This window comes from Protomyctophum bolini, assembly GCF_963924005.1.
Source record: "Protomyctophum bolini genome assembly, chromosome: 9".
In the NCBI taxonomy this organism is placed as follows: domain Eukaryota; kingdom Metazoa; phylum Chordata; class Actinopteri; order Myctophiformes; family Myctophidae; genus Protomyctophum; species Protomyctophum bolini.
The window spans coordinates 26,044,835-26,059,440 of NC_137870.1; the positions used below are offsets into that span (position 1 = coordinate 26,044,835).

Genomic DNA, 14,606 nt, shown 5'->3' on the forward strand with positions numbered 1-14,606 from the left:
TCCTTTTCCGCTGTTATCGCCTGATTAGGGTCTAAATGTAATTATGGGCAAGTGAAGGATTTATATCACTGCTGAACAACTTGGATAACTGTAAATGAGTTTGATATGGAAACTCAATGTGTTTTGTTTAATTTTGTATAGAACAATGCATTGAATCCGAGCCGAGTGACACTAGACGTGAAGATTTGTGCTATTTCATTGTTCTCAGCTTTACTTGTTTTGACAACCTTGTTTTGGAGCCATGTTGATATTTTAGTTTGTGTTGCCAAGCATAATATCATATCATCTCTGTCGGGTGGAAGACTCATTATGTCCAAAACTGTTTTCAGGATTCAAATTCAAAAGTATCAAAAGTAGCACATGTCCAGATTAAACTAACTAGATTAAAGAAAGATACTCCCCTTATAGATTGATTGGTACGCTTTTTTACTACCACAAAAGATGTTGATGGTTCATTTTATGTCACGGTCAAATGTGCTTTGGTAAAACTTTGATTTGAACACAATAAAAGGCAATGCAAATGAAGTCCATTATATTATCATATCATTATAAGCTGCTGTAAAAATGAGATTATGTATTAATATTCTGTAGTATAATTTGCTCATCGTGTGTGTGTGTGCGTGCGTGCGTGCGTGTGTGTGCGTGCGTGTGCTGTGTGTGTGCGTATAGAGGTGTGGGTGGAGTTCCCGACTAATGACGTGAATTTGCTTTAATCACATCTCTCACAGCAAGTGTCAGCTGGGCTTAATAAGTGCGTACATCTGTTAGAAAGAAAAATGAAAATCCTACATTCCCAGACTGAATGGATATCTTTAGTCCCCTCCCTTTGAATGCCATGTGAGCGTCAGGGCCTTTGTAGCAAAGTCCTCCTTTTCTGCTGCCTCTGATAACAAATGAATCTCCCTTTCTTGGCAATTGCGTTTGTGCAAAGCAGGTCAATAGAGAACCATTTATTTCTCCTGTCCTTTGGATGGTAGAGAATAATTGTTGCTGAATCACCGCATCTGTTAAGGGTGGCATCGCTGTGCTCTTTGTCTCAAGGACCATTCGTTTTTCCTTGTCCTGCTGTTCCATCTCCGTGAAAATAAAACTTTCTACTTTCCTTCCGGCGCTTGAAGGACCGTTGGTCAGACAAGGGCAAGAGTCAACCTAAAGGGATGGCAGGGAAGAAAGGAGAGTAAATCATACGACAGAGGTAGCTTCCTGCGGTTTATTGTATTGTGGTACTTGCTCTGCTTTGTGCTGTGTTTTCTCTGCACTGTTAATCACTATTCTATAATAGCTGAGCATAGTTGAATTGCAAGCTCAAAGCGCGATACACTGCAACAACTTGAGTGTTGTAGTTCTGCTATGTTTGAAATGTCTTGACAATTAGTAAATAGCTGAAGAGGAGAGGTGCTAAGTGACCCAGGGAATGTGCGAGGGGCCTACTGTATGTTTTAATTTATTAGTTTTTTCACAGAATCAAAGGTTTATGGTCATGAATCACCAGGATCCTGGGTGACTTGATTCTAGGCTTAAAATAATTTATATAAATATTTTTGTAAATCTCTATGGGAAAAATGAATGGCCGGTTTTCAGTAGAACCAGAAAACCACACCAACTGCTATGTCATATATTATTGTGTGAACTCGATATCGCTCAGGACTCTTTAATCATGATGGCTATTGCTCATATGCTTATCATAACGCAACACTTGACTTCGGTACCCTGCTCTATGTGCATTTCAGGGCAGTCTGTCTGTAGCTGTAGCCTACTAATAGCTTTAGTATAGTATGCATGTTTTTTAGTACATTTTATTTATTTGTTTTTACACATCTCCCTGAAGTATATAGAAACAATGCAACATTAAATAGCTTGTCGGATTCCGATTTGACACTTAATGTGTGTATTAATGCTGATAAAACACAAAAGCTCACGGCTCACGGTCTCACCGCAAACAGACAAATTATACAGCCCTGTGACTACAACCAATTACAGTCACCTCACCAATGAATAATATGTAAAATAAATAAAACACAGTTCTCAGTCTCTAGTGCCAGCTTTTAGATCTTTATTATATTCTAGTGCTGTTGAGGATGGTTTATAAACGTGTGCTCATATTCCCTGGGAGACTCACAAGCTAAAATCGAATCTGTGCACTGTGCTGTTTTATTAAACATAACTAGAGACTTGGACAGTTGGGACATGGGGCCTGCCTATTTGCTTGCAGTTCTACAGGTTATTATGAAACACACTAAACTGTGAGGGAAATAAAAAAGAATGGGCACAGATGGCAGTGAGAGTGACAGTCTCGTAACAGAAAAGGTCCCAGGTTCAATCCCCACTGTAGCCATTATATCCTGTGTCCTTGAGCATAACACTGACTGAACCCTTTGGCTGCTTCCTCACTGTAATGCCCACGATTTGTACTTGTGGCTTGTTGCACACTGGAAATAGCCAATCTACAATTGTAGATCTAGAGCAGGGGTGCCCAAAGGGTAGATCGGGATCTACAGACATATAGGCCTATAGTCCAGCTGTGGTCTGCCAAGATCAGGCAGGATGTGCATACAAGAACCGAGAGAAATGGTATAAATTGAACATTATGCAATATGTTCTGCAGAACAGTAGTGAAACAACAAGGGTTCAGTTTGCCAAAATGTCAAGATGACGTTGAAAAGGGTATAAATAAGAGAGCTTTTTGGTACGGAAACAGTTATTCTACCCGATCGAGTGAATACTCTCGATTGTACTACACTTTTTGCCGAATAAAGCTTAACAAGCTGATTTCATTGTATCTGCCTGATTCATTTCAGTATTGTCTTCTCCGTGGAACTTCACTAGCTGACCCTCCTCTACAGATTTGAGCGTGGCGTTACGTACAGCTATTTTCATTACAGTAGCCTTCTACACGTTGATGAATGGTATGCATACAGACTTGACGCATTAATGTACTTTTATGTCTATATAAATACCCTTATAATGCATTACTAATGGACAGACATCCTTGGAACAAAACAAACCCAAAGGTGTTCCTGTTAGCCGTTCAGAATACTACAGGGAATATGAACAATTTTGTTTACTGAACAATTAATATGTTACCTTGCCGCTCGCACATTTGTCCTTGTGATGTATTCCTCCAACTGTCTAATTAGCATTTACCTCCTTAATAGCTTCAGGGATCAGGAACATTACTGAGCAGCAGGGAGGTCATCAAGCAACACGGGTGCTTTTTTATACCTCGCACCAGTCTATTTTTCACAACATGGGCACACCTTCTTCTCCCTTTTCATAGAGGTGTTGCTAATTATGAGGACAGGCAGGACAGTTGCAGAGAGAGAGAGAGAGAGGGAGAGGGAGAGGGAGTGGAAGAGGGAGAGAGAGAGGGAGAGAGGGAGGGAGAGAGACTGTGTTCATAAGGAACTATCTGTCACTGTGAAGAGACAAATGAGAGAGACGTCTGTCTAAAATGAAAGGAAAGGAGAGTGGTCACAGGCTTGCTGCTGCCCTGTAGTGAAGGGAAGTGAGATATGGCAGTAATGGTGTTTGCAGTGAGGTGGGGTGAGGGGGCTGTGGGAGGGGGAGAGGGGTGCATGGGGGTTGTCGGGTGGGGGAGGGCAGTGGTTGGGGGGTGCAGGGACTGTGCTTGCAATTGCGACTGAAAGCCCAATAAACAAGCTTTCTCTCTCCCTTTCATAGCTGATTAAAGCAACTGTACCTTAAATGTCTGCAATGTCGGGTGATAACCTTGTGATGTATGTGCAAAAGAGTTCCTTTTTTCTCCATTTAAATTCATTTGAAATAAAACAGTGAAAATATCAAGGGACGTTGTGACTGAGCTTGTAGATCTGCTATGTTCACCAACTTGAAATATGGAGACAGTAATAATATTCTCCATCCAAAGTAACTTAGTACTAGGCCTACATTTACTCAAATACAGTACAATCTTACTTATTTTTACTTAATTTCAGTATTACTCCACCCAGCTTTTGTTACAAGGTACTGTGGAAGTTGAGGAATGAGACGAGCAGACGGATAATGTGAGTCTCTGAATTTTACTTCCAACAAACAATTCAAACAATACACAGGTACATCACTTCCCTTTATCACTTTATTCCCTTTATCCCCATCTAGTGTCCACCACACAGGCCCCCCCCCCGAACATTCAGAATTGACATGCAGTGCAAAACATCATTGTACAACCCCCCAAACACAGTGTCTCTAGTGTCTTTCAGGATTATTATTATTTTATCCATTATTATTATTTTTACAAAACATACTTTAATTTAGACTTTGTTTTCAGTGTCCCTCTTTGACACAATGTATCACGTCCACATCCCTCCTCTGAGACACAGTCCGAGTAGACAAAAATTGTGCCATATTATCATGAGCATTAGTGAGGACCAATTATGAATACAGGTTGAAAATTGGTGAAGTCATCCTTTAAGTAAAAGATTTGAGTGCTTCTTATCCACTGAGCAGCAGAGAGTTGGAGAGTGCTGGTTGGAGAGGCTGTTTGCAGAATGCTTGGATTCTTTGATTGTCTCTCTTAGCCATTCCACCTTCCTTCCCACCACAAATAGGCTCTCTCCACCGGTTTCATCTGAAGCGTCCATTGTTCTAGGCTAGCCTTCACTCTTAATGGTGTCAAGCCTCAGGCTCGATTCTACCGTGTCCAATTCAGCATGGCCAGTTTTAGCTGCTGAGTTGTTTACAAGTTGATAAAACGTCTGAACTTCAAATTGCCGACTGACAAATGCGAAATAGCTCCGAGGCTCTGGTCTGAGTAAGTATTACACAGACGGATACATAATGCGTGGGCTTATGATACGAAATAAGGCTTCAGCGTGTCTATATGTCGCTCCTTGTTCTGTAAATTGGCAATTTCGTGATGTGGATATCTATAGAGGAATACAAATAAAGCAGTGCTTGTGCCACTACTACAATGCCATGCCTCTCTTTTCACCTTACCGCGTCCAGAGTTCATTGATTGATGAATGACTTGGCAGATGTGGAAATAAATGGATACAACGCGCACAAGGACATCAGTCCTTTATCTGGTGAAGAGCAGGGAGAATCAAACAGACCACTGCATGCAATCTGATCTAGTGTACCTCATATCTTACCCGGCCAACCCCTGCACCGCCACAACCGCCCCTCAACTCCTGTGATGCAAAGTGACAAAGGAGACGCTAAGAGACGAGATCAAACACAATATATCATCGGTGTCGAGTGGAAACCTTGCGTGTCCAAAACCAATGTATTATTTATTCACACAACTGACAAGCTCTTTTTAATAGCCTACTTTTCGTTGGTTAAATACAACCCACAGACAGACACTTGTCATGCTGTCATGAGCATCCCTATTTTGGGCAAGCAATTATAGGTCAAAATAAATAGCATCTACAAGCTCACAACATGTCACAATACGTTTTGAGCTTGCATTAGTACGACCGACTGTTTTCGCTACTTTTTGTGTGACACTGTCATACGACAAAGCATACAATAGGGGAATTAATTTATGTAGAAAAATATATAAAAATATTAAATATTTAGAGATACAACAGCCACAACATACCAACATAACTATTTTATCTTTAGAGATTATGCAGCAATGCTTTTTTTGAGCGGCTGAGCAGTACACACAAAGCACAGCTTTGTGTCTGTAAATTGGCAATTTAGTGATGTGGATATCTATAGAGGAATACAAATAAAGCAGTGCCACTGTGTGTCTCTCTGTTCGTTTGAGCATGGATGTCCTTTTGAGCATGGACAAATGTCTGTTATGTCATATTATTGACATCATCAGACGTTGTCATTGTAATGAAAGTCACCGCTAACTTAACATGTGTTTTATGTGATTTTTTTTTCCTCAAATGTTTTTATCCCAGGATTTTTGCAACCCATTTTTCATCCTGTGCCAATTCCCTAAGCTGTTGTGGCCCTGCTCTCCCTCTGCCAACCTGGGGTGAGCCCCGAGCTTGCAGCAATGCTTGACCGACGGGAATGAATTACCAAGAGTCTTGACATCTGTACAGATGATAATGCGAGTAGTGTTAGCATTTACTCTTCACAGAGACGTTAGATAATATAGTATGGGCCTCACAAACAGGACGGGTGGCTCTCTTTACACCGGGAAGTGGCGTCAGATGTGATGTGAGCAAACTGTGTCTCAGGTCTCTGTGGGAAGCAGGGACATGGCGCACACATTGGCAGCTGCTACAAGCATCGGGTAGTGATAGAGAGTGTGAAGGGTTTTTCTGCGTAGGGAGGTTAATGCCCGGAGCTTTGCTTTATTATTGCACTTTGATAAACACACTCTCACTGACTTAATGCAGTGGCCAAGGCATCTGGCAGAAAGAAGGCCACAGGGCAGGCGTTTTGATTTGATTTGATCTTTCTATCATCTTGAACAAATAAGAACATACGATTGAGAGGGAAGCAAAAGCTTTGTCAAGACTCATTTGTGGAAAAAACATTAAAGATAAAATCTGGTTCTTTATAAAGAAAATGGTTTATTTTAACTCATTTACTGGTGGGTGGCTCAGCGCCGTCCATTCATTTTAAATGGCGGACACCTTTAGTTTGACAGTCGGAAACTGCGAGTCAGGAAGTAAAAATGTGCTATGTAACATGTCCTGCGATTGTCATTGAATCCACCCTAAACATACTTTATCGTTTAGACTTTAGAGAAATGAGCCGCAACAAGCTTGTTTTGACCCAAAAAGAAGAATCCGAGATATTTCGATTCTAAAAACTGCGTCCTCATAGACAGCATAAGTCCGCAGAATTTTCAACCCGCACTGGAACTGGAGTGTTATGAGATTATGATATTAAAAGAAAAGGTGATTTTGGCGCCCAGGGCGTTTGGACCGGAGGCGTCAAAAGGCAATTATGGCGCCCAATGGGTTACAATGTTTCTATAATCATATTTAAACAAAATGTACCATATTAAAGGTACAGTAACAAAAAAAATGAACTGTGGTCTCTTGGTATTTCTTATACCAGTAACAGTCAGGTCTCCTTGCGTTTACATAATGTTAGTTATAGGTAGAAACTAACATTACGTGGCAATAGGAGGCCCTCAAAAATATATTGGTTTTGATACATTTTTGGAGTATTGCCAAGCCAGCGGCTTCGCCGGCTTGTTATGCATTTCAGAGAATCCAACACTCTCGCCCTCTGAGACCATCGCTAAAATGACTCAGAGCTCCGAAGCCAATTTGGCATCGCGGCTGCCGTAATCCCATCACAAGACTCGAGCCTCCAGTTTATTTTCTTTTTTTGAATGTTTGTTTTCTCTTCCATCTTGTCTTAATCAGTACTGACCTCTACTCTCCTCCTCTCCTATCCCGTCTTGTTTTTCCCAGACGGAGCCTTTCAGAATCACTCGTCTCGGCTGCGGACACCGCCACTCCCGCTCTCCCACTCCCACTCGCCCAATCATCAGCAGCACCACGCGGCCTCCGTCGACTCCCTGAACCGGGCCAACTGCTACACGCCACGGAGCAACCCCAGCCCGGCGCCCACGGATAGTTCTGCCCTGCCCGAAGGGCCTGGCAGCGGGCAGGACTCGTCTGCCACACAGGACAACTGGCTCCTCAACAGCAACATTCCCCTGGAAACCAGGTATACCGTGTACACACAAACCTGTTAACCCTGACCTCATGCTACCTTTACCTTTACCTCTCTCTCTCTCTCTCTCTCTCTCTCCCAGGCAGTGGTGGAAGAAGTATGTTGATTTTTGTATTTAAGTACAGGTCTCAAAAAAAGCATGCAGTAATCCTGGTCTCTATACTGCCTCCCCCTGGCCAGCCGGGGCGCCTGATGGAGGGGAAAGGAACTGGTTGGAATAACGTGTTCCTCCACACGCTACGTCCAACCAGGGAAACTCCCCCCCCCCCCCCCCCCCCCTGTCAGGTGAAAAGAAGCGGCTTGGACATGAGATCACTAGCAACACCACAATGGAGAAATAATATGTTGCAAGTCCTGTATTTAAAATTTTTGTTGAATAAAAGTTCAAAAGTATTGGTTTATGTTATTACCAAAAGTAAAACTATTCATTATGCAGACTTTCCCATTTGACAAAGTAACTAATAACTAAAGCTGCCATGTACTTGTAGTGTATTGGGGTAGAAGTATTAAAGTATACAAAAACATCTTTAGTTAGTTAACTTGGTGACTTTCCACCACTGCTTACCCGAGGGAGTGGATTAGACTAGAGAATGTTATGTTATGATGTGGTAATCCATTGGACTGAGCTTGAGCTGAGCTTGAGCTAATAAACGCATCTCTCCTGTACATCCTGCCGTTGCGTGCGCTTCAAATCTAACAGCACTGTTGAAGAAGAAAGACAAACAATGGGGAAGACCCAATTAGGGTGTGGGAGGGTAGGGTGTGTGTGTGGGGGGAGAATTCATGTGATGAACACGGTTTTCTGCGAAACAAGAGAAAAGCACTGTGTTTCGTATGGTTCCCGTCTGAAGCTATCGAAGCGCCGTGGCGCAGAATGCCGGATGCATTTCTTCGACGGTGTAATTATAATAATGCTGGCGTGTGAAACAGTCCCCTCGTGAAATTGCATTCAGGCTTCCGTGAGCAAGCCACCCGGCTCGTCCAGCACTTCAGGCCCCAGTTTATTCCATCAATCAGCATTCAGTTCTCCCACATATTCCTCAGATTGAGAGCCCTTCTGTTGGAGAAGGTCTGTCAAGTGTTATTTTTATAACGCAGGCAAAGGGGCTGTTGATATTTTTCTCAGACTTGGCTTTATGCAAGACACCGTGAAATCAGCAAATGAATCCTTACAGTTCCGTAACAGGTCTGAAACAAATGGAACCAAATGGACCCTTACACGTATGTAACAGGTCTGTAACAATTTGGTTGGAGTTATGGCCTAAATGCAAACCAAACTGGGGGTCCTTGAAATTAAAGAGTTTGCGAACGCAGCTGCCATAAATTCAAGATAGCAGTCACCATTGTAACTGCTGTTGACAGGAGAATTGCTGACTTAATTTGGCACGGCTGCTCAAGTCCAGCCACAAAACCACTGCCTCTCTTCCTTTCTCCAAGTTTTTAGTGAGACGTCGGGTCCACTCAACAGGAAAATGAGCGCTCATTGCACCGGCTAGAAGGACGGTTAGTGGAGTAATGAATGATTAAACTTCACACGGCTCCCCCAAAGTTAATCCTGCAAAGGTATTCCCAGCAGAGTCGAGGAACAGATGGCTAAGGAGAGTGGTTTTGAAACAGGCTTGGGTGCCACTCCACTGCTGAAGCCTTACATGGATACAGCAGTGCATTTAAGGACCCCGGGTTTGACATGCATTAGGCCAAGGACACCCATTTGACCCTAATCATCTGCACTAAAATCATTTTGGTTCCATTTGTCAGAGTTACAGACCTGTATGTGGTAGAGGTTCCTACTGTAAATATCAAGCTTGGAAAAGGACCCCTGGGGGTCCCGGGACCCTCAGGGGTCCCCAGGGTCCCGGGTCCAGAGAAAATACGGATCAATTATTAGAATTCCACTAATAAAATTGAAAGCATTTATAATAGCCACAGGGGGTATGAAACATTGCTTGTCATTTTAACTCAGTTAATAGCATTATAATAGCCCCACTTTTGTGGGAATTAAATGGCCATGATAAATGGTGTAATGGTTGGCCTTCATCCTGGCCGGTCACTGGAGGCATGCCACCACATGTCTCTGTGTGTGTGTGTGTGTGTGTGTGTGTGTGTGTGTGTGTGTCTCTCTCTCTCTCTCTCTCTCTCTCTCTCTCTCTCTCTCTCTCTCTCTCTCTCTCTCTCTCTCTCTCTCTCTCTCTCTGTCACTCTCTCCCTTCATTAAAAGCTACATTCTTAACTTGTGAAAAAAATAAGGGGTCTTTGGGGGCCGCGTCAGGGACCGAAATCAGGGCTTTTCTCTTGTAACCACTGAACATGTTCCGCCTGCCCATTGCATGTGGATAGTTCATCTCTCCATTGCATTGCCGCAGTCTTCCACTATGGAACCAGGCTCTCATGGAGTGGTCGGGGGGTTGATTGCGCCATGAGAGAGATGATGACACTTGTTACCCCTCGTCAAACAGTGCAGTGGGCCACATGGAGCATTACATGGTGCTGATGGGAAGGAACATAATGAAAGCAGGGAAGGACCACTGTCACAGCACAGAAAAACTAAAGAAAATGTATGATGAGCCCTTTCGTAAATGAAGCTATAAATGTTTATTTTTTTCATAATGGTCAATTGTTTAAAAAAAATAGCAGATCTACAAGCTTACACGCCACTTTGTGATGTAGCTTGTAAATCAACTATTTCCGTTTTTTTGGATTTTGTTTTTGGAAATAATTATAAAAAATAATTAAATGTGTCAGTGATTTCTATGCATATTTAAGTTATTTGTCATATCTGCCCTGTGCAAATTAGTGATTACGGAGCCTAAAAGGCAAATGGAAAAACAAATTGAAACGTTGTGTTCAATGCAAAAAACACAATTAAATTGTTAATTGCAATTATTTGTGTGACAATTAATCATCAACTTAAATGTGTAATCGTGACGGCCCTATTTTCTTTTTTATGTGAATTTGAAATCAACGCGTAGAATGGCAAATTGTTTTATTAATTTATATAAGTGATGCATTCTTTTCCTCCAAACACAACCACAAAGGAGCCAGAATACTCTAATGTTTATCAGAGGAGAGCAAGACGCGTGCAGAGAGGGGCAGGGCTCGTACAATACAAGGTATGAGGACGCCCAGAGATGTTGGGTTGGGGGGCTTCGTGGGGGGATTAGAGAGCTAGATGGTATCTGTCACCACCTTTTTGTAGATGTAGTTCCATAAGGGCCTTGGTTTCTCTTTGTCCTCTGTTCTCCATTTGTCATGCCTAATTTATGCTCCGTCTCACGACGTTGTCTCGTGCCGGATATAGCCGATTTATAAGCTCACAATGTTGTCGTCGCACCGTAATGCGTTTCAAGCTTTGCGAGCTTGTAGGTCAGCTATTTCCACCCCGCCGGTCTTGGTTATCGTGCTGGCATCCCCCCTCCCACCCCTCCCCCCCATGTCTCAGTCTCTCGTGCATGTCTCACACCCAGCTTCATGTCCCATCTCTCCACCTGTGTGTAGAAATATAGCAAAGCAGACATTCCTAGAGACTTTACAGGACAACCTCATTGAGATGGACATTCTGGCGTCGGCGCGGCGCGACGTCGCCGCGCACAACGATGGGTACGTTGCACGTTTGCTACCTGGCTACTCGCTGGTCGCTCTACCGATAGCATCTGCTTTGCCATGACATGCATTTGTGTGCTCTCTCGGTCTCCCTATCTCTCTCTCTCTCTCTGTCTCTTCATTTTGCATCCCTGTCAGACATCTCTCTCTTTCGCACCAGCCTTGTCCCAGTGATCAAAGCCTGTCTCCTCTGCCTGTCAAACACCGCTACCCTATATCTGTGCCTTATACTGTTTAACACGACTAACAATTGGCACCAACTCACTCTTGTTGTATCACGTTCCCTTTGATAAACGTGGCTATTTTTACACAAATCAATGTAGCCATGTTGTCTTTTTTTCTTTTCTTCCTTGGGCGATAACAGGATATGTCTGAGAGATTTGTCCCCCCTACCCCACCCGACCCACCCCCCCGATCCTTCCTTATAAATAAAGGATGGTTTCTGTGGTGTTCCACATCACACAGTGATGTGTGACACTGAATCACGTTCACGTCACTATCGCTCTTGAGTGTTTTCCCGTAAACTCGTCAGTAAGAAGGGCCCTCTACTCCTCCTGACATTTCTGCCACCTCGACTCTGACAAGCTCATAATTATGTTCTCCTAGCAAACCGGCCCTGCTTATCAAGGGCAGATAAACATAACCATATACTGTATACGCATTGAATTGAAATTAGTTATAGTGAATTATTTAATTAGCCAAGGCCCGTCGTGGTCACTAGTCACGTAACAATATCAAATTGCTTATTGGACAGAGCCCTTCATCAAGCATGGCAGAGACATGGGTGATGGCAGAGACATTGGTGATGGCAGAGACACGGCGGTGCCATAGGCAATTACTGACCAGTGTGTGGAACTGCACTCCAGAGCACAAGAATGGCACACATCCTCTGCGAAACGCGTTTCAAAGAGGGGGTGTTTTTTTTCCTTTTTGCTTGGGTGAGGCGCTTGTAATGGTAGAAAAACGTGTCAACTTCCACAGGCACTTCCTCTTCAAACCGGGCGGAACGTCACCGATGTATTGCACGACGTCGCCGGGGTACCCTCTGACCTCCAGCACGGTGTACTCGCCTCCTCCACGCCCGCTGCCTCGCAACACCTTCTCCAGACCCGCCTTCAGCCTCAAGAAGCCCTACAAGCACTGCAACTGGAAATGTGCTGCCCTCAGTGCCATCCTGATCTCAGTGACGCTGGTGTTCCTGCTGGCCTATTTCATCGGTGAGTCACCTCTATTACCCCCCCCCCCCCCTCTTTACGCACACACACATGTACACGCACGCACGCACCACGCACCCTCCCCTTCATTGCTGGCACAATGGGGGGGGAGGGTCCATGCTCCATTGTGCTTTCACTATTATCCATTTTAATAGCGTGGAATCTGCACTCTGTAGCCATATATGAATATGATTATATGGGGAGTTGCTCAGATTGACTTTTTGCCCCGAACACCTCATCAGAAATAACATTATCATTCATAGATTGGGCTGATGGGGTCCGCAGAGACCATGCGGCAAGGCCAGCTTCCTACCTACCGACGTGATGAGGGCAGATAGAGAAGGAATTAGAGAAATGGAACTCTTGGAACATATCAGCCGAGAACGTGACGCGTTTAGAGAATTCGTTAAGGCGTCCCATTTGAGTCGGGCATCATTAGGTGGACTGCGAGAGTTCGACCCGGCAAATATTATATCTGGGAAACTATTACAACAGGTTTCATCGCTATAATATGTGGCCATATGTACTATCCCTATAGAGATGTACATAATCCATGTTTATGCTGAGAGTACTGTACTGGCCAAGTTTATTCTTAGTACATTGCCCAAGAGCAATTTCTATCAAATAGGAGATGGGTGTAAACAACAATGGTACACACTTGGTGCCCGCTTGCCAAGTGGTCCAGGCACATGCCACATATAGGCTTTGGCCTGTATGTGTTTGAGTCCCATTCATGACGACCTTTGCTGCATGTCTCTCCCCTTCTCTCTCTCCCTCTTTCCTGTCTCTCTTCACTTGATACTATAAATAAAGGCAGAAAAACCAAAAACTAATCTTTAAAAAAAACAATGGTACACACTTGAATGGCAAATCATAATATATTGCACTTTTATTCAAAGTGCTTTACAATGTGAATTGCATTCACCCATTCACACACCAATGGTTGCAGAAACAACCTGCTCATCAGGAGCATATTATTTATTTGGGGAGGGGGTATTTCTTTTGATTCATTAAATATTTATTTGTTGAGTGTTCTCACTCGCCCGCATTCATCTTCTCCATCATGAGTCTATTTGAAGACATAATTCTTGTCTATGTATTTTCAGCGTGGGACCAGATTTGGTTCTATTTTTCTTGTACTTGGGTTACATTAAGTCTGTGCCAAGGACTCGGACAAAGGAGGGCGAGGTTTATTGATGATGAAGAGGAAGCGATGAACAGGAGGGTCGGCGTTGAGAGGCTGCGTGGGGGGCAGGGTGAGGCGGGTGCAGGGGAAACACAGAGTGTCAAGGTGGTGGGCTCAAGGCCTCTGTGGAAGAGAAAAGAAAGGAGAGATTTAAGTCCCTGTCCACACGTCCCATGGCGTGATTTAAATCCTCCAAAAATCCCTGTTCAACAAATGCGCGCCAATTACTTTTCTTCCCCCCAAAATGTCCATAAAGGAGATTTAGTACCTATTTCTTTGATCTATCTTTGCCCTAATTTATTACTCCACATCCTGTTAATATGCATAAATCTGATCCTCCAGATTTGGGGTAATCCAAGGGTATGCACACCAAACGTACTACGCCAAAAACAACAAGATATGCATTGGCGATATCAGGTTACAGGGGAGCGCTTGTTTTGTTACACTCAATGTTACAGCATACTTTCTCGCAGGCTAATGCTGCATTTTGTGAGGCTGATGGAGTTTTGTGTGTGCCGTAGCACCTCATCTGACTTGGGTGGCCTGCATCAAACTTGTTTTCAGGGAGTGCTAGTCTGGAGGTCAGATTTAAGCTGTAACACTTAATGTTATGACTACAACAGAGGTCGCTGTTTTCCCATTATTTGCGGATTGGATTCTCAGATTAATCCATCCATCCATCCATCCATCCATCCATCTTCAACAGCTTATCCGTAGTCAGGTCATGGGGGCAACCGCTCCACCAGAGTGTTCCAGACTTTCCTCTCCAGAGCAACATTACTGACTTCCTCCTGGGGTATCCTGAGACGTTCCAAGGCCAGTGAGACGATGTGTTTCCTCCAACTGCGCCTTAGTCTCCCCCGGGGTCTCCTCCCAGTGGGATGTGCCTCAAGGACCTCCCTACTTCCTAGGGAGACGCATCCTAGGGAGGCATCCTAACCAGATGCCCGAACCACCTAAGCTGGCTCCTTTCCAGGTGAAGAAGCAGC

General features: G+C 43.8%; 1 protein-coding gene across 2 annotated transcripts in view; it reads left to right on the forward strand.

Annotated features, from left to right (window-relative positions):
* tenm4 (teneurin transmembrane protein 4) overlaps nt 1-14,606 on the forward strand; it is a 272,029-nt gene that overhangs the window by 108,769 nt on the left and 148,654 nt on the right. For both annotated transcript variants that reach the window (XM_080772373.1, XM_080772374.1), the window contains 3 exons: nt 7,353-7,611; nt 11,113-11,214; nt 12,199-12,434. In XM_080772373.1, coding sequence (XP_080628499.1) covers nt 7,353-7,611; nt 11,113-11,214; nt 12,199-12,434 — 597 coding nt within the window. The remainder of the gene's footprint in view (nt 1-7,352; nt 7,612-11,112; nt 11,215-12,198; nt 12,435-14,606) is intronic.